General features: G+C 54.9%; 1 protein-coding gene and 1 long non-coding RNA gene across 2 annotated transcripts in view; one reads left to right on the top strand and one right to left on the bottom strand.

The window, feature by feature from the left end:
• LOC144942465 (uncharacterized) overlaps positions 1–13,667 on the bottom strand; it is a gene marked incomplete at its 5' end in the record, with an annotated part of 101,492 nt that extends 87,825 nt beyond the window's left edge. Inside the window, one exon of the mRNA XM_078869332.1 lies at positions 13,569–13,667. Coding sequence (XP_078725458.1) covers positions 13,569–13,667 — 99 coding nt within the window. The remainder of the gene's footprint in view (positions 1–13,568) is intronic.
• A 7,470-nt stretch (positions 13,668–21,137) lies between these two features.
• Positions 21,138–24,078, top strand: LOC144942549 (uncharacterized). Its single transcript, XR_013639392.1, has 3 exons — positions 21,138–21,251; positions 21,705–21,870; positions 23,835–24,078. It is a non-coding gene; the product is annotated as an uncharacterized LOC144942549 (long non-coding RNA).
• Positions 24,079–25,851: the final 1,773 nt, after the last annotated feature.

Genomic DNA, 25,851 nt, shown 5'->3' with positions numbered 1-25,851 from the left:
GATGATGATGAGAGAGAGACGCAGACTCCAGATATACAGCAGCAGGCGTTAGGGTCGGGGTCGAACCCACGACCTCCTGCATACCAGGCGAGGTAGTTAACATCTCCTAGCCACCGTGATGATGAGAGAGAGACGCAGACTCCAAATACACAGCAGGCGTCAGGGTCGGGATCGAACCCACGACCTCCTGCATACCAGGAGAGGTAGTTAATATCTCCTAGCCACCGTGGTGATGATGATGATGAGAGAGAGACACATACTCCAAATATACAGCAGCAGGCGTCAGGGTTTGGATCGAACCCACGACCTCCTGCATACCAGGCGAGGTAGTTAACATCTCCTAGCCACCGTGATGATGAGAGAGAGAGACGCAGACTCCAGATATACAGCAGCAGGCGTCAGGGTCAGGATCGAACCCACGACCTCCTGCATACCAGGCGAGGTAGTTAACATCTCCTAGCCACCGTGGTGATGATGATGAGAGAGAGACGCAGACTCCAAATACACAGCAGGCGTCAGGGTCGGGATCGAACCCACGACCTCCTGCCTACCAGGAGAGGTAGTTAATATATCTTAGCCACCGTGGTGATGATGATGAGAGAGAGACGCAGACTCCAAATACACAGCAGGCGTCAGGGTCGGGATCGAACCTACGACCTCCTGCATACCAGGAGAGGTAGTTAATATCTCCTAGCCACCGTGGTGATGATGATGATGAGAGAGAGACACACATACTCCAAATATACAGCAGCAGGCGTCAGGGTTTGGATCGAACCCACGACCTCCTGCATGCCAGGCGAGGTAGTTAACATCTCCTAGCCACCGTGGTGATGATGATGATGAGAGAGAGACACATACTCCAAATATACAGCAGCAGGCGTCAGGGTTTGGATCGAACCCACGACCTCCTGCATACCAGGCGAGGTAGTTAACAGCTCCTAGCCACCGTGATGATGATGAGAGAGAGACGCAGACTCCAAATACACAGCAGGCGTCAGGGTCGGGATCGAATCTACGACCTCCTGCATACCAGGAGAGGTAGTTAATATCTCCTAGCCACCGTGGTGATGATGATGATGAGAGAGAGACACACATACTCCAAATATACAGCAGCAGGCGTCAGGGTTTGGATCGAACCCACGACCTCCTGCATACCAGGCGAGGTAGTTAACATCTCCTAGCCACCGTGGTGATGATGATGATGAGAGAGAGACACATACTCCAAATATACAGCAGCAGACGTCAGGGTTTGGATGGAACCCACGACCTCTTGCATACCAGGAGAGGTAGTTAACATCTCCTAGCCACCGTGATGATGATGAGAGAGAGACGCAGACTCCAAATACACAGCAGGCGTCAGGGTCGGGATCGAACCCACGACCTCCTGCATACCAGGCGAGGTAGTGAACATCTCATGACCACGGCATCCACTTGAACATTGGCATAGCTGAGCTGTGGCCGGCTGCTTTATGCCCCGCAACGTTTTGGAAGCCAGTGCCAGGCTGCATCATTGTCCAGGAGCAGTCAAAGGCTCACACATACACACACCTCTGACAGGCAAGGCTTAAACTTGGCTCAGTAGTTAACAACCACGATGTATCGCTGCACCGATTTCACATCGGTGGGCTGCGGCATCTCTGAGATGGCTCCGAATTTGTCCCGGAGGTTGGCTTTCAAGCCTTTTGAGGACGGGAAAGTGTCCATGGAAGCGGACCTCCCTTCACTTTGAATTGCAGCTCCTTCAGGCCAAGCTTCAGCTTCACCTAGCCTGCACCAGTCCCCGCGTGCCTGGAGGTCATTGCCGTGGTCACGCTCCGCTTCATGGTACATACGTGTGTACATACGTGTGTACATATGTTGAACTTCTCTCGCACCGTATGTCGCCAAACTGTACTAATCGGAGGCGAGTGGCAGGGACAACAAAAACTGAACGCAAAAAGCAGTTTCGGTCGTCCGTATCCCCAAAACCGAGCACGAGGACGTCACCTGCTGTTGGCTCAATTCTGTCGCGCCCAGCCGACAGCTCGTGCCACTTGCGCCAACGCACAGCCCTCGGATGCCCCACCGAGACTCCACACGGTAGACTAAGCCGCCTCTTACTGCCCCCCTAGGGGGGTCCTAGAAGGTGATCAACGCAGCCGCCCCCCCCTTCAATCAAATTGCGTCGCAGGAGCGCATCGCGTGTGTGACGAGCGCGACCCCTACCCGACCCCCACCCCCCCATCTCCCGCTCTGGGCAATTTGCGCAGGACGTCTACGGAGCATTGCATCGACGACACAACGAGATCGCTGCGGCGCACTCGGTTCCAGAACGTCTGGACTATGCAGCCTTCTTCACCAGCACCACCGTGTGTGTTCACCCCGTCCGGTAGGCTCCGTCACCGATGCGATGTGGCCGGAGGAGCAAATAAGGGGGGTGTGTGGCAGCATTAGGCGATGCATCGGGGCCCAGGTCGGCCACAAGGGGGGGGGGGGGGCGAATCAACCAGATAAACAAGTAAAAAAATGTAGAGAAACGTTTAATATATATAAAAAAAAAGAGAACAATAATGTAGATATAGTTATAGCCTACATATTATTGTATACGGGGTTCAAAACATCCGTAGCTATTTCAGTAAAAGTGAGTCGGGAAAAAGGAGGTGGGGGCCCACCCCACCACCCCGGAGCCCACCTCCCCCCCCCCCTCGTTGAAATAAGCAGTTGGACCCCTGTACGTGGCCATCTGCGTCACGCTCGTCCGGCTGTGCCTTCACCCCCTGGCCCGATGGCAAGTGGCATGCTGCGTGGGGGCGCATTGCGCTGGGTGGAATGCGTGGCTCGAGTTCAGAGTGGACTTCCCCTGGAACGGATCCGTATTGGCCCGTTAAACGCGGCGGATAACGTAGCGACGTAATGCGGCGACGGAACGCTGGTCTCACAAAACGCCCCAGTCCGCCTCGGGGGGCCAAGCAGGGCCAGGGGAAATATTTGCGTGCGACGTCAGTCGGTAAGCTGTGGGGACACGGTGTAAACGCGTCATCTACACGCGTCTCAACTCGTTCATTGCATCTCAGAGTCTCATACAGCCTAACACAGCCTCTCATAGCCTCTCACGCAGCCTCACACAGCCTCACAAACCTCTCACAGCCTCTGACACAGTCTCTCACCGCTTCTCAGTCTCACACAGCCTCTCACACAGGCAGCCATCTCAGAGGCTCCCATCGAATGTGAGGAACAGCTGCAATAATAAGATGGAGCCGCCACGCATAGTCTTGTCTACGGTGTGCAGGGCTGCACTCCCACACCACTGTCACACCTCACCCCCCCACCCGCTCCAAGCTGAGCCCCAGCCTCACTCACTGGCTCGCCCCCCACAGCCGCACGCACTGCGATGGATCAAGGCCACTGCTAATTTCACTGCGTGTGGCTGTGGTTATAATTGATGACACTTTCCCAATATAACTCATGCGCACAAAATTATTTTTTTATACATATGAAAAAAATAGTGACCGAGCAGAGTCCGAAAGGGCACAAACTTCACGAGGGCTCTCGATGTGAGCCAGGTGCTTTGTTGCGAGAGCCAGCCTGGCGAGAAGAGACGGTGACGACGGGAGGAAAGAAATTCCCGAACAGAGCAGCGCGAGGGAAGAATCAGAATGAGAAGTGGTGACCTGCAGTGCGGCGAGTGGGTGGACATTTGAGTTGTTGGTGAACGAGTGGGTGCATGTATGCATGTCGAGCTTATTTCGCACCGTACATCGCCAACTGTGGTAATCAGAGGTGCGGGGTAAGGACAACAAACTAAACTCAATAAGCAGTTGTGAAGACATTCGTTTTCAATCTAGATTTAAAAGTGTACGGGTGGGTGAGTGTGTTGTGACCTTCAGTTTGATGAGTGGGTGAGTTCAGTATTTGAGAATGTGAATGGGTGAGTGGGTGGGTGAGTGTGTTGAGGCCTGCAGTGTGATGAGTGGGAGAGTTAAGTATTTGAGTCTGTGGTTGGGTGAGTGGGTGGGTGAGTGTGTTGAGGCCTGCAGTTTGATGAGTGGGTGAGTTCAGTATTTGAGTCTGTGGGTGGGTGAGTGGGTGGGTGAGTGTGTTGAGGCCTTCATTGTGATGAGTGGGTGAGTTAAGTATTTGAGTCTGTGAATGGGTGAGTGGGTGGGTGAGTGTGTTGAGGCCTGTAGTGTGATGAGAGGGTGAGTTAAGTATTAGAGTCTGTGAATGGGTGAGTGGGTGGGTGAGTTAATTATCTGAGTCTGTGGGTGGTTGAGTGGGTGGCTGAGTGTGTTGAGGCCTGTAGTGTGGCTGTTGAACACGGCATGGATGAGAGAATGACGCAGCCAGGGTCTGGTGGACCTTGGGTGGAGCTCTCAACACGGATGGAGGAATCAACGAGTGAAGTTCACGGGAACAGTGACCATGGGCAGTAGCGAGAGAGGAACGATTTGCATATTGGTCGAGTGGCTAACGGCCACGGCACGGGAGGCGCCGAGCAGGGTACATGTGCCCGCAGCAGCTGACTTCACCGCGCGACTCCCTGGGGTCATGCACCGTGAAGGCTCCAACGCATTCCCACCCATCCCAACTATCTTCGTGTCTCTCTCTCTCACACATTCACAGATCCACTCACGCTTGCTCAACAACAACGGCCGCCATTCGCCGCAAAACTGTGGCGAATGGCGGCTTGATTTAAGATACCCGGATGCGGTTAGCGGACCCCCGCGCGAGATCGCATTATATTTCTGACACCCGTGCCAGATCCCTGCACACGTGGTTAGCGGACTCGGTTCCGACTCAGCGGCACAGAGCTGATGATGCGCATCACTTGGCAGGCAATGCACATCGTCTGTGGTGACACGGTGGCTAAGAGATGTTAACAACCTTGCCTGGTATAAAGGAGGTCGTGGGTTCGATCCTGACCCTGACGCCTGTTGTATATTTAGAGTTTGCATGTTCACTTTCCGAATGGTCTCGTGGATTTTTCTCCGGGTCCTCCGGTTTTTCTATCCACATTTTAGAATCAACACGCGTTCAGAGTATTTGGCTGCTACAAATTTCCACGCGATAAGCCACTTCGTTAAACGATGATCTGTGATTGCCAGGTCGCTTCTGAAAAAATAGTGATATAGCTCAATGGACCCTTACCTGGTAAAATAAAAATAGTTTTAGTTAGTTTAGTTTAGATACTCGAGTGGTGTGTGACCCCAAATGTTGTTGTCCTCCAATGTGTTTGCTGCTCTGTGTCTGCAATGTTAGGATTTATACACCGCTGTAACTGATTTTTTTCCTGACCAAGCTGCCCCACGGTGTCATTCTTGTTAAACAGCTGACCGCCAAATGCTTCTCACCCGCGTCAACAAATACAACAAGTGACAGCGATGTTACCCCAGTGCTTGCGCTAGACTAGGCGCACTTTTGAGGCCATCACGTGTGTCGAAGGCTCGCTGATAGGAGGCCACGGGACAGACCCAGGTGTTGTTGTGGGTTGACCGGCTGAGACGAATGGCAAATGCACCACCTGTGCTCCCCACTGTACCAACCTTCAATTCGCACGGTCGGCTACGTACGGCGCAAAAGAAGTTCAACATACATACAACTCGCTGTGTTTTTTATCCATTCGATGCTCCGCTCATTGTTGTGAAAATCGCTCCTCAGCCCTCCGTTGTTGCTGGAGGGCGACTGCCTCCAACTGCCCAGTAGCGCCCTTCACGAGCCTCCTCCACAGAGGCCGATCTTGACACCGCTGGTACTGGTCATCAGCAAGTCCACTCAGCTGCACATCCTTGTGAACCAAATCAGCCCAACTCTTCTATAGCCCGTGCCGTGCCCGTTATGTTCCCTCTATCCAGCCAAAAAGAAGTTGCTTTGGCATGCGGTGGCTGGGCATGCACACACCCTCACTAAGACGCACACACCCTTACTAAGACACACACACACACTCTCGCACACTCGCTCTGACTTTCTCACACAAAGATCCCCCGTATATCCTCTAACAGACCTTCGTAGGTGCTTGCTCAAGCATTCGCACAAACACATCACTACCCACCGCATTGCGACCCACCGCATCGCGACCCACCGCATCGCGACCTACGCATTGCGACCCACGCATCGCGACCGATGCATCACGATCCACTGCAACGCGACTCACACAACGTGTTCTCACACAACGCAACCAACTGCATTATGACCCACACATCGCGACCCACTGTGAGCCGCCACATCGTGACCCATCTAATAATGAGCGATCGCATCACAACTCGTCGCATTGAGACTCATTGCATCGTGACACATCATAACCTATTGCATCACCACCCAGCAAAATTGTGACAAATTGCAATCACATCCCATCACGACTCATCTCATCCCATTACAACCCACCACGACCCACCACGACCCATCACATCCCATCACGACCCATCACGACCCATCACATCCCATTACAACCCACCACGACCCATCACGACCCGTCACGACCCATCACATCCCATCACGACCCATCACATCCCACCACGTCTCATCACAGCAATAGCGAGAAGCTTGTGCCGCTCACCACCGCTCACCAGCAACCCCTCACCTCGGTGTCTACATCCTCGCTCTTCCCTCCAGCGCATAGCGGAGCGTTTCCCATTCCTGAGCCTCCTTCTCCTCCTCTTTCTCCTCCACCTCCCACGCCTCCTCTTCGCACTCGAGCCTTGCGACTCCCAGTAACGTCCCAGTTGGACTCGAGAGGGAGGCACCGAGAGAGAGAGAGAGTGTGTCCCTGCGACTGCCTCGGACAGAGTCCCTGGGACTGCCTGGGACAGGGGCTGCCTATGCCTGGAGGGACTGTGGCTGCCCGCGCCCGTGCGGTGTGGTGGGTGTGAGTGCCCAAGGCTCGTGGCCAGGCAAGGGCGTCTGTAACGTGATCCGCGCGCTATTTCTGGAGTCAGGATTTCATGCACGGTGGGAGGGAGGAGTCATGGTGGCAGACGCACTTTACTGTGCGTGCAGGGCACGCGCACACCATTCGCGCGCCCCAAGGTACACCCCAAGGTACACCCCACTCGTACACCCCACACTACACCCCACCTCGCACACACCCCGTGCGCACACCTCACACGTACACCGTGCAACGCCTCACGCACACACCCCACACGCACGCCACGCGACTCCCCAAACGCACACCCCACACCCACGCCGCGCTATACCCCACGTGCACACCTCACACGCACGCCGCGCTACACCTCATAAAGCCCACACAATGTGAGTGGCATTCGCCAAAACGACCCGACCTGTAACCAACTCAACTGGGGTCACACACAGCAGCATCGCTTCCTCATGCGTACAACTGGGCAGGACCCTCCTGAAAAAGAGTCTTGGGACTCCACGAGGCTTTCGGGCTAAACGTGCGCAGGCGCACGAACCGATACCCAGCGCATACCACCATCGCCACCGCCATGGTCAGCTGTGGTCGTGATGCTGGCACGAGACTTGGTGACACGGAGGAGTCACCGACACGGAGGGCAACCGAGATGTTGCACACACGCACGTGTGCACAAAAGACAAAGTTCCCCATGTATAACCCACACAGACTGTTGGGGCAAGTGCTGCTAGTGATTAGCACCTATGAGGGCGAGCACGGCACACAAGAGAGTGGGGTGGCCAGCACCACGCAAAGGCCACTTTTATATCTCCTCAATGGCGATGTTTACGTATTGCAACCAGGTACTCATTTGAGGCCGAGTCGACCTAGGGGACGCCCATCAGTGGTTCAGATAATCGTCACTGGTGTTGGCCACGAGCGGGAATCGAACTGGAGTTTGCCGGGGTCCGTAGCGCAGCACAAAAGCTACCGCTCCCCGGTGCACACACGCACGCGCGCAAACACAGGTGCACACCCACAAACGCACCTATGCGCACGCACACGTGCCAGGCTAGGTGCACTTTAAGGCCGTCAGGTCAAGTCAGCAACGCCTGCTGGCAGGTCACGGTACAGACCCAGGTGTCATGGGTTAACAGACTGAGATGACCGGCATAAGCACTGGCTCTCTACTCCCCACGGTGAACAAAGCAGGACGTACGCGACGTCGCTAAATGTCCGCGGGCCAGAACAGACACCGGTGCCAGCTCAACGTGGGAAAGCTTTCGTCATGCCGGAGTAATCCTGGATGATTGGATAACCCACTCACCTCACATGGGCATCACATCATTCGCTGTTATTCAAAGTCAAGAGTGAGCGTGGAGCAGAGGTCGCAAACGGGTTTTGATTCCTTACCCGTACTCGTACCCGTACCCGTTCCCTACCTGTACCTGTACCCTACCTGCAATGAGTGACAAACGGTTACTCACCAGTGACTCACGGCCTACCCGTACCCGTACCCGGCCGCACCAGGGTCGCAAACGGCTACCCGTACCCGGCCGGGTACGGGTAGCCAGGTATCGGGTAGGGTACGGGTATCGGGTACCCGGTTGCGACCTCTCGCGTGGAGGCATTTGTACTCATCTCCTGTCTGCGGCCCCGAGCCTGTGGTGGAAATTGAACATCCCTATGACAGGGGCAGGTCTATCGCTGCTGGTGCAAGTCAATCCCCCGCTTGAATCCTTCCGATCTGCGAGCCGCTCGCTGCGAGCCACTGCTACTGGAGACGCGGGCGCCCCGCGTGGGAGGAGGCCCTGGCCATGTTGATGCCACATTCACACTGTGGGTGTGCACACACGTACAAAGACAAAGATCCCCCGTGTAGCCCTAACAGGCGGTTTGGGGCAAGTGCTATTAGCGGGTAGCACCGACAAATGCCGGCACGGCACAAGAGGCGGGGGGGGGGGGGAGCAGCACCATGCCCGCGCACACACAGATACACACATATACACACAGATACATGCAAATATACATACACACATATGCACAACATCTGCATAGGACATACAAACTAAACTATAAACTAAACACATTTTTTCTTCCAGGAAGGGTCCTCTGAGCTGTACAGCTATTTTTCAGAAGCCACCTGGCCACAAATAAATGTGACGGGAAAAACGGGAGGACCTGGAGAAAAATCCACGCGACCACGGGTTGAGAGACACACAAACTTCAAATATACAGCAGGCGTCAGGGTCGGAATCGAACCCACCACCTCCTCCATACCCAGGCGAGGGAGTTCACATCTCGCCACCGTGGCACAACCACAGCTCCCACACACACGGAGCTCACACACACCCACATAGCTCACGCATAGCTTGTGCATACCACGCATAGCGCGCGGCACAAGCAGATGCGAGCGTCAGAAATAGCTGCTCCACAGAGTCTCTAATAATACAGACGTGCACACACACACACACAGATAGATACACACACAGAGATAGATACACACAGAGATAGACACATACACACAGAGATAGACACACAGACACACAGAGATAGATACACATACACAGAGATATACACACACAGAGATATACACACACACACAGATACACACACACACACACAGATACACACACACACAGAGATACACTCGTACAAAGACAAAGACCCCCCCCGCCCCCGTATAGCCTTAGTAGACTTTTGGGGCAAGTGCTGTTAGCAAGTACCAGAGGTCGCAAACGGGTTTTGATTCCTTACCCGTACCCGTACCCGGCCGCACATGGGTACCCGTACTCGGCCGGGTACGGGTAGCCGGGTATCGGGTAGGGTACGGGTATCGGGTACCCGATTGCGACCTCTGGCGAGTACCTATGAAAGCCAGCATGGCACACGAGGGGATGGGTGGCGAACAGCACGCCCGGCCATCTTTGTTTCCCCAGTGGCGATGTTTACACATACAGCACATGGTATTCATTTGGGAGTGAGTCGACCTAGGGGAGATCCAGAACCAGTTAAAATAATTGTCACTGGTGTTGGCTGCGAGCGGGAATCGAACCCCTGGTCGACGGGTTCGTAGCGCAGTGAGATAGCTGCTACACTACCGCTCCCCATCACACACACATACACAACAGCCACCATTTGCCACGAAGCAATGATGACATCACCACCGTGATTGTGCCATGTGAAGTGTTGAAGGCTCGCTGGCAGGTCACGGAACAGACCCAGGTGCTATGGATTGACTGACTGCGATGGCCGGCAGATAGACCAGCTGTGCCCCCAACTGTGCCAACTTGCTGCGCTTTATCTGTCCGGCGCTTGGCTCAACGTTGCAAGCATCGCTCCTCTGCTCTCTGCTGTCGCTGGAGGGAAACTGCCTCCAACTGCCCAACAGCGTCTTTCACGAACCTCCTCCACAGAAGCCGATGTTGACACCACTGGTACCAGCGATCGGCAAGTTCAATCAGCTCCACATCCTTTGGTACCCGCATAATTCCATCTCTTCTCTAGCTCGTGCTGTGCTTTTTTTAGCCCCCTCCATGCGAATGCCCAGCCACCACAGGGTCAAACAGCGTCTGTTTAACCATGCGGTGGCTGGGCATGTTGGCTATATGACCCAGCCAACGCCGCCTCACCTTCTGGAGGAGCTCATCAATGGAACTGTGTCCAGATCTTTCGAGGATTTGTGAGCACCTTACACAATCTAGCCTGGTTAAACCCAGGATGGAGCGTAGGCCCAAATAATTCAAATTGGCGCAGATGTTCCTATAAAGTGTTCAACATTTCGCAAGCGTAGAGAAGAGAGGGCATGACTGTGAACGAGAAGAACCGAAGCTACGTGAGGCGCGAAAGACCAGGTAGCTTCCAAACAGTGTTATGCAGCTGACGAAAAGATAATGCCACTCGGATGATTCTGAGCGAGACCTCTGCTGCCAAACCAGAGTTGGTCATAAGCACACCTACCCATGTACGGAAACGTCTCCACTTGCTCTTCACAACTGCCCCATCACTCAGCAGGAGTTGAGAAAGTGGTGTATTGAATGATATGCCCAGGCAGATGCTTAGTTTTGGTGGGGCTGCTGGTAAGGCCCCAACTCACAGTGGCACACTCCAGGTTCAGCAGCAGAACCTCCAAATCCTTTCTTCAGAGTGAGCACTAACCATCACATCATCAGCATACGTAAGACGGTTGACCAGCAGGGAGCCACACACACAAAGACAACAATTATCCGTCGAGAAGTTCACAGACTGTTAAGGCACGTGCTGTTAGCGAGCACCTATGAAGGCCGGCATGGCACCCGAGGGGGTGGGTGGTCAACACCACGCCCGGCCGCCTTTGTCTCCCCAATGCTGATGTTTGCACACCGTATCAGGTACTCATGTAAGGCTGTGTTGACCGATGGTAGATCCAAGACCGGTTCAAATATATCGTCACTGTTGTTGGTCGTGAGCGGGAATCGGACTCGGGTCGCCGCGATTGTAGTACAGCGCGCTAACCGCTACACTCCCGCTCCCCAACATCAACAACAACCGCCATTCGCTACTAAGTGGCAGTGACGTCACCACGATGCTTGTGCCAGGCTATGTGCACCTTGAGGCCACGCGAAGTGTCGAACGCCCGCTGGCAGGAGGTCACGGGGCAGACCCAGCAGGTGCCACAGGTCGACTGAGATGAGTGGCTGATGCACTACCTGTGCCCCCTACTGTGCCAGCTTGCTGTGCTTTAGCCACCCGGCGCTCCGCTCATTGTTGCGAGCGTCGCTCCTCCGCCCTCCATTGTTGTTGGAGGGCAACTGCCTCCAACTGCCCAGTAGCGTCCTTCACGAGCCTCCTCCACAGAAGGCCGATCTTGACACCGCTGGTACCAGTCATCGGTAAGCCCACTCAGCTCCACATCCTCCTGTACCACATCACTCCATCTCTTCTCTAGCCCATGCCGCGCCCGTTTAGCCCCCTCGATCTGGTCGAACATAAGCTGTTTGGGCATGCGGTGACTTGGCATGTGGGCTACATGGCCCAGCCAACGCAGCCTTGGCTGCCGGAGGAGCTCACTGATGGGACTTTGTCCAGATCCTTCAAAGATTTGTGAGCTCCTCATACAATCCAGCCTGGTTAAACCCAGGATGGATCATAGGCAGGCCAGCCTAAATGTTTTTAACTGGCGAAGATGTTCCATTAGGGGTGTCCACGTTCCGCAAGCGTAGAGAAGGGAGGGGATGACTGTGGCCGAGAAGACCTGAAGCTTCGTGCGGAGCGACAGACCAGGTAGCTTCCACATAGCGTTACACAACCGATGAAAATATAATGCCGCTCGACTGATTCGGAGTGAGACCTCTGCTGTTAAACCGGAGCCGGTCATAAGCACACTGCCCAGATATGGGAAACTCTTCACTGTCTCCACAACTGCCCCATCACCATTTGGGAGTTGTGGGGGTGGAATGTCCAATGGTACAAAATACCCTGGCAGGTGCTTAGTTTTGGTGGGGCTGATGGTAAGGCCCCACACCTCTTAGTGGCAAGCTCCAGGTTTAGCAGCAGCGCCTCCAACTCCTCCTCTGAGTGAGCAGCGATTACCAGATCATCGGCATACATAACATGGTTGAGCAATAGGGAGCCATCCCTTGACCACACCCGGGTATCGATCAGCCTCCCATTATATCTGCACCAGATGGAAATTCCTCCGGTACAGCTATCGAAGGCCTCATGAACTACGTGGTCAAAATAGATGTTAAATAATGTGGGAGCCAGAGGACATCCCATCATGAAGGTCCTTAATGATCGTGAGCAGAGGGTCAGGGACTCCGAAAGCACGAAGAACAACCCAGAGTCCAGGCCTACTGATGGTATCATAGGCCTTGACCAGGTCAATAAAGCAGAGATGTAGGTCTTGTTGGAATTTCCTACATCTCTGCTGTAGCAGACGGACAGAAAATATGGCATCCGTGCAGGACCACCCTTTCCTGAAACCACATTGAGGTTTGAAGTTTTCGTGACTGCAAGGATCCATACTCTTTGGTTCTTTCGGTAAAGTCACGAAGGTGAAAATAAAAAACAAATAAAAATATATAAATAAAAAATACATTAATTAAATCACGACGTTTCGGAGGCAACACAAGCTTCCATCATCAAGTGGGACAACCACAGCAAAAAACAGAATTACTGTAGTGGTCACTATGTAGTCCAGAAGATGTTCTTCCTTGGACCCGGCATGCATCCATGCATGATATTGTGTGGATGCACCGATGCACACTCACAGACACATACACACACAAAGACGTTCAAGAGCAGCCACCACCGATTCTGCGTTTGCATTGTACCAGGGTCACGGAGTCAACAGGCAGGAAGGCACACCACCCCAGATCACAGCACGTGCCACGTCCAGTCCCCACCAATAACAGAGAGCTTTGGCAGTGGCCCGGGCGTTGTCTTCCACCGCAGATCTGTCCGGACCCCTACACCACCCAGGTCGCCCGTCCGTTCTGCGCCTCGACACCGCAGCAGGACTCGCTCGTCTGACCCCGCGATTGTAAAGTCGCTGTTGATCGCTAAGAACGGGCGCTGTCCACGCTCCCATCTCCGCCGTTTCCCCCGTTCCGGGGACCGGTTCATCGTTGTGTCGTGGGCAGGGCCCAGACAGCGGCGCGTGCGCCACAGCATGCCCTGCACTCCGACCCTTACGGGGACCAGCACCCCACCCCACTCACCCCTCGTCTCACCGCCCCGCTCACCCCCTGCCCCCCCCACTCACCTTGCGCCTGCGCTCCGTGCTGCGCCTGCGGGTGCTGCCCCCACCGCGCTTGGGCCGCGCCGAGTCCGCATCGCCGCCGCTGTCCCCCCCACCTCCTCCTCCCCCCACGCCCACCCCCCCGGGGGTTCCAGGCTCCTCGGTGGGCACCACCACGTCCCGAGACTTCTTCATCTGCGAGGCGGCGTGCGCCATGGCGCCGCAGCGTCACTCCTCCTGCACGACGCCGCGTCGCTCCTGCCTACACGGGGCAGCGGTGGCGCACAGCGACGTCACTCCCTCACCCCCCCAGGGCGTCACTCCCTGACCCCCCCCCAGGGCGTCACTTTCTCACCCCCCCCAGGGCGACACTCCCTCACCTCCCCCCAGGGCGTCACTACCTCACCCCCCCCCCCCAGGGTGTCACTCCCTGACCCCCCCAGGACGTCACTCCCTCACCCCCCAACAATCTCCCAGATTGTTGGACTCTTTTATCTATGAACTGAAACCTTGTTGATTCGAGATCGGCTACCACTCTGCAGGTCACAACGACACTCGCTTGCCCGGACATACACTCACTCATACACTTACTCACTCACCCAGACACACACTCCACCATACACTCAGTCACCCGGACACACTCTCCACCATACACTCAATCACTCACTCACCCAGACACACACTCCACCATACACTCACTCACTCACCCAGACACACACTCCACCATACAGTCACTCACTCACCCGGACACACACTCCACCATACAGTCACTCACTCACCCGGACACACACTCCACCATACACTCACTCACTCACTCACACAGACACACTCCACCATACACTCACTCACTCACCCAGACACACACTCCACCATACACTCACTCACTCACCCAGACACACACTCCACCATACACTCAGTCACCCGGACACACTCTCCACCATACACTCAATCACTCACTCACCCAGACACACACTCCACCATACACTCACTCACTCAGACACCCAGACACACACTCCACCATACACTCACTCACTCACTCACCCAGACACACACTCCACCATACAGTCACTCACTCACCCGGACACACACTCCACCATACAGTCACTCACTCACCCGGACACACACTCCACCATACACTCACTCACTCACACAGACACACACTCCACCATACACTCACTCACTCACCCAGACACACACTCCACCATACACTCACTCACTCACCCAGACACACACTCCACCATACACTCAGTCACCCGGACACACTCTCCACCATACACTAAATCACTCACTCACCCAGACACACACTCCACCATACACTCACTCACTCAGACACCCAGACACACACTCCACCATACACTCACTCACTCACTCACCCGGACACACACTCCACCATACACTCACTCACTCACACACACAGACACACACTCCACCATACAGTCACTCACTCACCCGGACACACACTCCACCATACACTCACTCACTCACTCACCCAGACACACACTCCACAATACACTCACTCACTCACGCAGACACACACTCCACCATACAGTCACTCACTCACCCGGACACACACTCCACCATACACTCACTCACTCACACAGACACACACTCCACCATACACTCACTCACTCACACAGACACACACTCCACCATACACTCACTCACTCACTCACTCACTCACCCAGACACACACTCCACCATACACTCACTCACTCACACAGACACACACTCCACCATACACTCACTCACTTACTCACTCACTCACTCACCCAGACACACACTCCACCATACACTCACTCACTCACTCAGACACACACTCCACCATACACTCACTTACTAACCCAGACACACACTCCAATATACACTCACTCACTCACCCCGACACACACTCCACCATACACTCACTCACTCACACAGACAGACACACACTCCACCATACACTCACTCACTCACCCAGACACACACTCCACCATACACTCACTCACTCACCCAGACACACACTCCACCATACACTCACTCACTCACTCACCCAGACACACACTCCACCATACACTCACTCACTCACCCAGACACACACTCCACCATACAGTCACTCACTCACCCGGACACACACTCCACCATACACTCACTCACTCGCTCACACAGACACACACTCCACCATACACTCACTCACTCACTCACCCAGACACACACTCCACCATACACTCACTCACTCAGACACACACTCCACCATACACTCACTTACTCACCCAGACACACACTCCAACATACACTCACTCACTCACTCACTCACTCACTCACTCACTCACCCGACACACACTCCACCATACACTCACTCACTCACCCAGACACACACTCCACCATACAGTCACTCACTCACCCGGACACACACTCCACCATACACTCACTCACTCACTCACACAGACACACACTCCACCATACACTCACTCACTCACTCACCCAGACACACACTCCACCATACACTCACTCACTCAGACACACACTCCACCATACACTCACTTACTCACCCAGACACACACTCCAACATACACTCACTCACTCACTCACCCCGACACACACTCCACCATACACTCACTCACCCAGACACACACTCCACCATACAGTCACTCACTCACCCGGACACTCCACCATACACTCACTCACTCAGACACACACTCCACCATACACTCACTTACTCACCCAGACACACACTCCAACATACACTCACTCACTCACCCAGACACACACTCCACCATACAGTCACTCACTCACCCGGACACACACTCCACCATACACTCACTCACTCACACAGACACACACTCCACCATACACTCACTCACTCACCCAAACACACACTCCACCATACACTCACTCACTCACCCAGACACACACTCCACCATACACTCACTCACTCACCCAGACACACACTCCACCATACACTCACTCACTCACACACACACTCCACCATACACTCACTTACTAACCCAGACACACACTCCAACATACACTCACTCACTCACTCACCCCGACACACACTCCACCATACAGTCACTCACTCACCCGAACACACACTCCACCATACACTCACTCACTCACTCACTCACCCAGACACACACTCCACCATACAGTCACTCACTCACCCGAACACACACTCCACCATACACTCACTCACTCACACAGACACACACTCCACCATACACTCACTCACTCACTCAGACACACACTCCACCATACACTCACTTACTAACCCAGACACACACTCCAACATACACTCACTCACTCACTCACCCCGACACACACTCCACCATACACTCACTCACTCACACAGACAGACACACACTCCACCATACACTCACTCACTCACCCGGACACACACTCCACCATACACTCACTCACTCACCCAGACACACACTCCACCATACACTCACTCACTCACTTAGACACACACTCCTCCATACACTCACTCACTCAGACACCTCCCCCCCCTACACTCTCACTCACTCACTCTGCCCCTACACTCCGTTCACTCACCCACCCAATCACTCACCTACTTAACCGCAAATTCACATACTCATGCACTCTCTCAACACACTGTAGGTCACATCAATTCCCTCGCACGGCTCTGATCTGGAATTCCCTCCTCCCTCCATCGTCTCGTCTGCATTGCTCCATTAAAGAGACTTCTGAACTCTCGCCTATTCTGCCTTCCATGGTGCTGTTTGTTGCTGGCGCCTTGACGTTGTGGACCTGTGCTCTGCAGCTGTTAAGGAACATCTCCAAATGATCTCATTCTCCCACTGGTCTCATTCTCTCCACAGGGCCCCGCCCTTGCTCACCTCGCCCACCACACCCACCTCGTCTACCTGGTCTACCACACCCACCACACCTACCACGCCCTCGCCCACCTCGCCCACCACACCCACCTCGTCTATCTGGTCTACCACACCCACCTCGTCTACCTGGTCTACCACACCCACCACACCTACCACGCCCTCGCCCACCTCGCCCACCACACCCACCTCGTCTATCTGGTCTACCACACCCACCTCGTCTACCTGGTCTACCACACCCACCACACCCACCACACCTACCACGCCCTTTGCTCACCACGCCCACCACACCCACCACACCTACCACGCCCTTTGCTCACCACGCCCACCACACCCACCTCGTCTACCTCGTCCACGCCCACCTCGCCCTCACGTACCTAATCCTCGTCTACCATATCCTCGCGTACCTCGATAGGAGCACAACACCAGAGCGGTCAACTCACTGCCATTCATACATATACAGGATAAGACAAAGATCCCCCGTGTAGCCCACACAAGTTGTGGGAGCAAGTGCCGTTAGCGAATCCCACCTACGAAGGCCGGCCGCCTTTGTCTCCCCAGTGGTGACGACTACACCCGGCTCCAGGTGCAAGGCTGAGTCGGCCTAGTGGAGGCCAGGGACCGGTTGAGATCATTCATCACTCATGTTGGCCGTGAGCAGGAATTGAACCGCTGCTGTTGCTCTGTGTGTGTGTACATTACACACAGAGCAGCTTGATAGGGGGTCGGGACAGGGGTATGGGACGGGGGAGGGACAGGGGACAGGGGTGGGGTGCAGGGTGGGGGACAGGGTGGGGGGCATGAATGGGGTGCAGGGGTGGGGTTCAGGGGTGGGGTGCAGGGGTGGGGGACAGGGTGGGATCAGGGCGGCCTTTGCTGGGTGTTAGTGTTATGAGACGCGACACTGATGCTGCTGCTGCCTGGATGATTCAAACGCTGCACCCACCGCTGCACGGGGTAGGCTCATATTAAACCCAACGCTGCAAGGCTGAGCCACTGCTGTAGCACTAATCCACTGCTGCACAGTGAAGCCACCGCAGGCAGGGCTAAGCCACCGCAGGCAGGGCTAAGCCACCGCAGGCAGGGCTAAGCCACCGCAGGCAGGGCTAAGCCACCGCAGGCAGGGCTAAGCCACCGCAGGCAGGGCTAAGCCACTACAGGCAGGGCTAAGCCACTGCAGGCAGGGCTAAGCCTCTACAGGCAGGGCTAAGCCACCGCAGGCAGGGCTAAGCCACCGCAGGCAGGGCTAAGCCACTGCAGGCAGGGCTAAGCCACCACAGGCAGGGCTAAGCCACCGCAGGCAGGGCTAAGCCACCGCAGGCAGGGCTAAGCCACTACAGGCAGGGCTAAGCCACCGCAGGCAGGGCTAAGCCACCGCAGGCAGGGCTAAGCCACTGCAGGCAGGGCTAAGCCACCACAGGCAGGGCTAAGCCACCACAGGCAGGGCTAAGCCACTACAGGCAGGGCTAAGCCACTACAGGCAGGGCTAAGCCACTACAGGCAGGGCTAAGCCACTGCAGGCAGGGCTAAGCCACCGCAGGCAGGGCTAAGCCACTACAGGCAGGGCTAAGCCACTGCAGGCAGGGCTAAGCCACCGCAGGCAGGGCTAAGCCACTACAGGCAGGGCTAAGCCACCGCAGGCAGGGCTAAGCCACCGCAGGCAGGGCTAAGCCACTGCAGGCAGGGCTAAGCCACCACAGGCAGGGCTAAGCCACCGCAGGCAGGGCTAAGCCACCGCAGGCAGGGCTAAGCCACTACAGGCAGGGCTAAGCCACCGCAGGCAGGGCTAAGCCACCGCAGGCAGGGCTAAGCTACCGCAGGCAGGGCTAAGCCACCACAGGCAGGGCTAAGCCACCACAGGCAGGGCTAAGCCACCGCAGGCAGGGCTAAGCCACTGCAGGCAGGGCTAAGCCACCACAGGCAGGGCTAAGCCACCGCAGGCAGGGCTAAGCCACCGCAGGCAGGGCTAAGCCACTGCTGCCCGCGTTAGGGAGGAGGAGGAGGCGGCGACTTCTGCGGCAGAGCTGCACTGCGCCTGTCTCTGCTGCAACAGCCCCGCGTCACCGCAGCCCTGAGCCAAGGGGGGTGGTGGGGGGGGGACGGTACCAGCTGGGTGTAAATACTGCCCAGCGCCCACCACAGGCAATGCCCAGCACGGGCAGCAAAGCAGCGTGATGATGAGCGTGCATTTTTTCCACTGCCAAAGCTCACAACAGTGGGCCCGATTTCACGATGTTTATTCATTTAATCCCAAAGAACTACCGCCCTGTCCTCGCTATCGCAGTCATTCACGATCGCCCGAAACGGAATCTGCAAGGAAATCGTTGGTAGCGGTCGCCACCAACCCCCCCCCCCCCCGATTTTGAACCCTGCAATACGGCGCGGCGTGTAAACATCGGCACTGGGGAGACGAAGGCGGCCGGGCGCGGTCCCATCCGTTATGCGGCCCCCGCAGCTGATCGCTAACAACACTCGCCACGAATCAACACGACGATCTGCCGTTGTACGCGTGTGCGTGTGTACACGTGTGTGTGTGTACACGCGTGTGTTTGTACATGTGTGTGTACACGCGTGTGCACATGCGTGTACACGTGTGTGTGTGCAGCCTCTCTCATCCCCGTGTTTACGAACTCCGAGCCAGAGGAGGGGGGATGGTGCATGTGTGTGTGTATACACGTGTGTGTGTACACACACACACATGTAGCGGTTAGCGCGCTGCGTTACAAACCTGGCGACCCGGGTTCGATTCCCGCTCACAGCCAACACCCTGTGACGATTATCTGAACCGGTCCTGGGCCTCTCCTAGGTCGACTCAGCCTCAAATGAGTACCTGGTGCGATATGTAAACATCGGCACTGGGGAGACAAAGGCGACCGGGGGCGTGGCGCTGGCCACCCACCCCCTCGTGTGCCGTGCCGGCCTTTATAGGTGCTCGCTAACAGCACTTGCCCCTACAGTCTAAGGCTATACGGGGGATCTTTGTTTGTGTACATGTGTGTGCGCGTGTTTTTTTTCGTGACCCGCATGTAAATATACATGGGCTGCATACCGAGTGCTGTATCATGTGTAGGCATGTACACGTGTGTGTCACGCCTGTGCTTGTATGATGCACGAGTGTTGATGTGTACGCACGCATTCTCTACGCATGCATATGTGTGATTGTGTGTCTGTGTGTTGTACGTGTCAGCGGTTGTGTATATTTATTTCCCTTAATTATCTACATTATTGCCTTTGTATATGTATGCACGTGTGTGTGTGTGCGCGCTTGTGTATCATTAACGTGTGAATGTGTACGCACACACATCCACGTATTGCGTGCGTGTGTATAATGCCTGCGCGTGTGTGTGTCTAATGCCATGTATGCGTGCATGTATGTGTTTACACACACACAAGCAGCCGTATTGCGTGCGTGTGTACACGCGTGTGTGTGTGTACACGTGTGTGTGTGTAGCGATAGCCCAGCTGGCTCTCACCTCTTTGCTCCCTGTCGCCTCGCCGCCCCGTGCCGCACTCTGCAAGCTCCCCCGACTCTCCCCCCTCACTCCTTGATCCCCTCTCCCACGACTCGCACCGCCGCTTTTGCAGCGAACGGCTGCGTCCAATCGCGAAAGAGTGCGCGGACCGTACCAACTCTCTCCCCCCCCCACGCGGAGGGGGTGAGTGAGTGATGGGATGGGGAGGGGGGTGAGGGAATGGGTGAGTTGGTGAGTGGGTGGGCGAACGGGTGGGTGGGTGGGGATGTGAGTGAGGGGACAGACTGAGCGGGTGAGTGGATGACCGAACGAGTGTGTGAATTCGCGAGCGGGTGTGTGGGTAGTTGGGTTGCTGGCTCAGTGGGTGAGAAAATGAGTAAGCAGACGGACGAGTTGGTGAGCGGGTGAGTGGATGGGTGTGCGAGCGGGCCGACGGGTAGATGGGGTGGGGAGACGAGGCGATGTTCGTGACGCAGCAGAATAACCAATCGCACCGTCGTGTTCCGCATTCCCACTGCGCAGTGCAGCCGCGCGGCCACTGGTAATTATGATGATGCAAATTCTACGATCATGATGATGCAGATGTCATGATCATGATGATTCAGATACCACGATCATGGTTATTCAGATCCCATGAAGATGATGTTAGTGCACATCCTATGATCATGATATTGGTGCACATTTCATGATAATTCAGATCCCATGATGATGATGCAGATGTTATGATGTTGATGCAGATCCCACGATGATGATTCATATCCCATGATGATGCAGATCCCATAATGATGTTGCAGATCACATGATAATAATAATAATGCAGGTCCCATGATGATGCAGATGTTATGATGTTGATGCAGATCCCACGATGCTGATGCAGATCCCACGATGATGATTCAAGTCCCATGATGATGATGATGCAGATCCCAGTGGAGAAGCATCACGGGGCGTGTAGCAGTGTCACCCTGGACACCCCGTGTCGCGCTAAGCCCAGACAGGTCGCCTCTTTCACGGATCTCTCTCCAAGTAGGTAAACATTGGCAACGTGGACATTTTAGGGGTTATATTTTTCGGCAGCATTCGTTTAATCCAAGAAAACGCTGCCGGGGTTTGAGAGTCGGTGTTTCATCAGCGGTCAGATTTGTTTACACCAATTTTGGCGAACTTCCAGATGTTTATAGGCAAGATCGGGGTCGTCTTAGTTAACTGTATGTCTTTGCCTTTTAACATCTGGCAGTTCACCAGCATTGCTTAAATCGAGCGTGACTGCTGATGAATAACCATATTGTCGAAACCGGCCCAGTGTTTGCTTGCGTTGAAACAATGCTGATGAATCTTGATTAGAAGCTTTCGTGACTGCAATATTTCATACTCTGAGGTTCTTTTGGTAAAGTCACGTGGATAGGAAAATAAATAAATAATAGATCACGACGTTTCGATCGCAACAACAAGCGATCGTCATCAGGTGAAAGAGAGGAACAAGCTTCTAATCAAGATTGAACCGCCTCTACGGAGAGGTTTTCCACACAACTCAGACATAATTTCAACCGAGAAGATGGATGCAAAATTTAGCAATCTTTGGAAGGACTTGATCAACCGGGTAGAGTGTTAACTGTTGTGTTAGCCGACTCTCTGAGTTGCGTTACATTTTTAGATTTTGTTAAGTTTGATATCTCAGCTTCCTTGTCACATTTCTTTTTTCTCTCTCTCACCCAAGCACTCTTTGAATTTTATCCCCGCCCTCTTGCCCCTTTACGGCCTCCCCTCCCCCCTCCCCCTCTATATAATGCCTCGTCACAGAGGCATGTTTCTCTCTTTCACCTGAGGATGATTGTTTGTTGTTGCGATTGAAACGTCGTGATCTATTATTGATTTATTTTCCTATCTCCGTGACTTTACCGAAATAACCTAAGAGTATGAAATGCTGCTGAAGTTATGTTTCCCTAAAGGAAAGCCGTTTAACGTGATACACTGAACCCAAACGCGGTGTTACAACGGTCCCACCCCCAGTTACACCGGTCCCGCACACCAAGATACATCGGTCCCACCCCCAGAGTTACACCAGACTCACTCCCCGAGTTACACCAGCCTTACACTCCAAGTTATACCGGTACCACACCTCAAGATACAAGCGCAAGATACATCAGTCCCACACCCAAGTTTAACCAGTCCCACTCTCGAGTTACGCCGGTTCCTCCCCGCGTGTTACAGTGGTCCTATAGCTTGAGTTACACCGGCCGTACACCCCGAGTTACTCCGGTCCCACCCCGAATTACCCCGGACCCAACCCCAGTTACACCGGTCCCTCACCCCAAGTTATAAAGGTTCCACACCGAGTTACATAGGTCCCATCCCCCGAGTTCCACCGGTTTGATCCTCCGAGTTACACCGGTCCCACCCCAAGGTACACTGGTCCCTCCCCGAGTTATACCGGCCCCACCCACCGAGTTACACCGGCCCAACCCCTAAGTTCCACCGGTCCAATCCCGAGTTTCACTGGCCCCACCCCGAGTTACAATGGTCGTATAGCCCGAGTTACACCGGCCTCTCCAAGTGACACGGGTCCTACACCTCAAGATACCAACAGTCCCACACCGCAAGACACACCGGTCCCACACCCAGGTTACACTGGTCTCACCCCGAGTTCCACCGGTTCCACCCCAAGTTAAACCAGACCCACCCCCCGAGTTACACCGGTCCCACTTCGAGTTACACCGGTCCCACCCCAGTTACACCGATCCCACCCCGAAATATACCGGTCCCACCCCCCGAAGTTCAGCATACATACACATGCATAGTGGGTAGGCACAGGTGCTCACGCAGCGACACACGCTGGCTGTTACACGATTGCCCCGGTAAGCCGGTAACCATTCTGGAATCCCGTGGAGTTTCCCGTAATGAACGCACTTGGCCCGCACGCGCGAACGTACGAAACGTCACGGCTACCCACTCACCGTTTGTGCGGCATTCTCCACCCCCCCCCCCCCCAGTTCACCAGCCTCTGCGATCGTTCGCCCAGGCCACTGCTGCCAGGCTGGAGGCGGGGGGGGGGGGCTCGTCGGTGCGATCGCTCCTCTCGGGGTGGATTTTGGCCCACACTTTCACGCTCACCGTACACGTTTTAACCACAACCACATGTAAAGCTTGCCGACGAGATATTAACCACCTCGGCTGGTATACAGGGGGTCGTGGGTTCGATCTCGACCCTGACGACTGCTGTATATTTGAAGTTTGCATGTCTCTCTCTCTCTCCCCATGGTCGCGTGGATTTTTCTCCGGGTTTATCCCTCCACATTTAGAATCAACACGCGTTTGGAGGATTTGGCCGCTATACATTTTTACACGATGAGCCACTTCGTTGAGCTATCATTTGTGATAGCCAGGTCGCTTCTGCAAAATAGCTACAGAGCTCAGTGGGCATTACATGGTCAAATAAAAAAAATAGTTTACTAGTTCCGGGAGATGGAATCGAACCGGCGATCATCTGAATCACGAGCCCAGTTGCGCTGCTGACCGCCCTCGCCACGGCGGCTCTTCCCGTGCCTCCGTTAAAGAAGTGAACACGTCTGTGTCTGTCGCGCTCGACATTTATATTTCTGCGGCAAACTTTTATTAACCGGTTCTTCCAGGATGTTTTCATCGTGTTATCGCGAATGCAATGATGACTTTCACACACACGCACATGTACACACACAGGTACAGCAACGTACAACCGCCATTCGCCGCTAAGTAGGGGTGACGTCACCACGGCGCTTGTACCAGGCTATGTGCAGTTTGAAGCCACGCGAAGTGTCAAAGGAACGCTGGCAGGAGATCACGGGACAGACCCAGGTGCCATGGGTTAACTGACAGAGATGGCTGGTAGATGCACCACCGGTGCCCCCCACTGTGCCAACTCGCTGCGTTTTAGCCGCACGGCGCTCCGCTCGTTGTTGTGAGCCTCCCTCCTCTGCCCTCCGCTGTTGTTGAAGGGCGACTGCCTCCAACCGCCCTAGAGAGTCCTTCAAGAGCCTCCTTCTTCACAGAGGTCAATCTTGACACCTCTGGTACCAGCCATCGGCAAGTCGAGTCAGCTCCACATCCTTCTGTACCGCATCAGTCCATCTCTTCTCGAGCTCGTGCTACGCATTTTTAGCCCCCTCTATCCGCATGCCCAGCCACAGTATGGCCAAACAGCGTCCGCTTGTTTCGCCATGCGGTGGCAGGGCATGCGTGCTACGTGACTCGGTCAACGCAGCCTCGCCTGCTGGAGGAGCTCACCGATGAAGGGGGACTGTGTCCAGATCTTTAAAGGAGCTGTGAGCTCCTCACTGTAAAACCCAGGATGGATTCTCGACGGCGCCAGTCTGAATGTTTCAAAGCGGCGCAGAACTTTCATTCGAGGGGTCCACGTATCGCAAGCACAGAGAAGGGAGGGCATGGCCGTGGCCGACAACACCCAGGTAAGCAGAGTTACACACAGACACATAGGTGCACACAGGTACAAAAATATCTTCCGTATAGCCTTAACAGACTGTTGGGTCAAGTGCTGTTAGCGAGCACCTATGAAGGCCAGAACGGCACACGAGGGGGTGGGTGGCCAGCATCACGCCCGGCCGCCTTTGTCTCCCTAGTGGCGATGTTTTTCTGCACCGCACCAAGTACTCATTTGAGGCTGAGTTGACCTAGGGGAGGCCCAGAACCGGTTCAGATCATCGTCACTGGTGTCGGCCGTGAGCGGGAATCGAACCCAGCGCAGCGCGCTAACCGCTACACTACCGCTCCCCACAGGTACAACAACAACAACCGCCATTAGCCACTAAGTGGCGGTGACGTCACCACGGCGCTTGTGCCAGGCCATGTGCACCTTGAGGCCACGTGAAAGTCGAACGCCCGCTGGCAGGAGGTCACGGGGCAGACCCAGCAGGTGCCACAGGTCGACTGACTGAGATGACTGAGATGACTGCTGATGCACCACCTGTGGCCCCTACTGTGCCAACTTGCTGTGCTTTAGCTACCCGGCGCTCC

This window comes from Lampetra fluviatilis, chromosome 27 (assembly GCF_964198595.1).
Source record: "Lampetra fluviatilis chromosome 27, kcLamFluv1.1, whole genome shotgun sequence".
Classification (NCBI taxonomy): domain Eukaryota; kingdom Metazoa; phylum Chordata; class Hyperoartia; order Petromyzontiformes; family Petromyzontidae; genus Lampetra; species Lampetra fluviatilis.
This window is presented reverse-complemented; position numbering and strand designations above follow the sequence as displayed.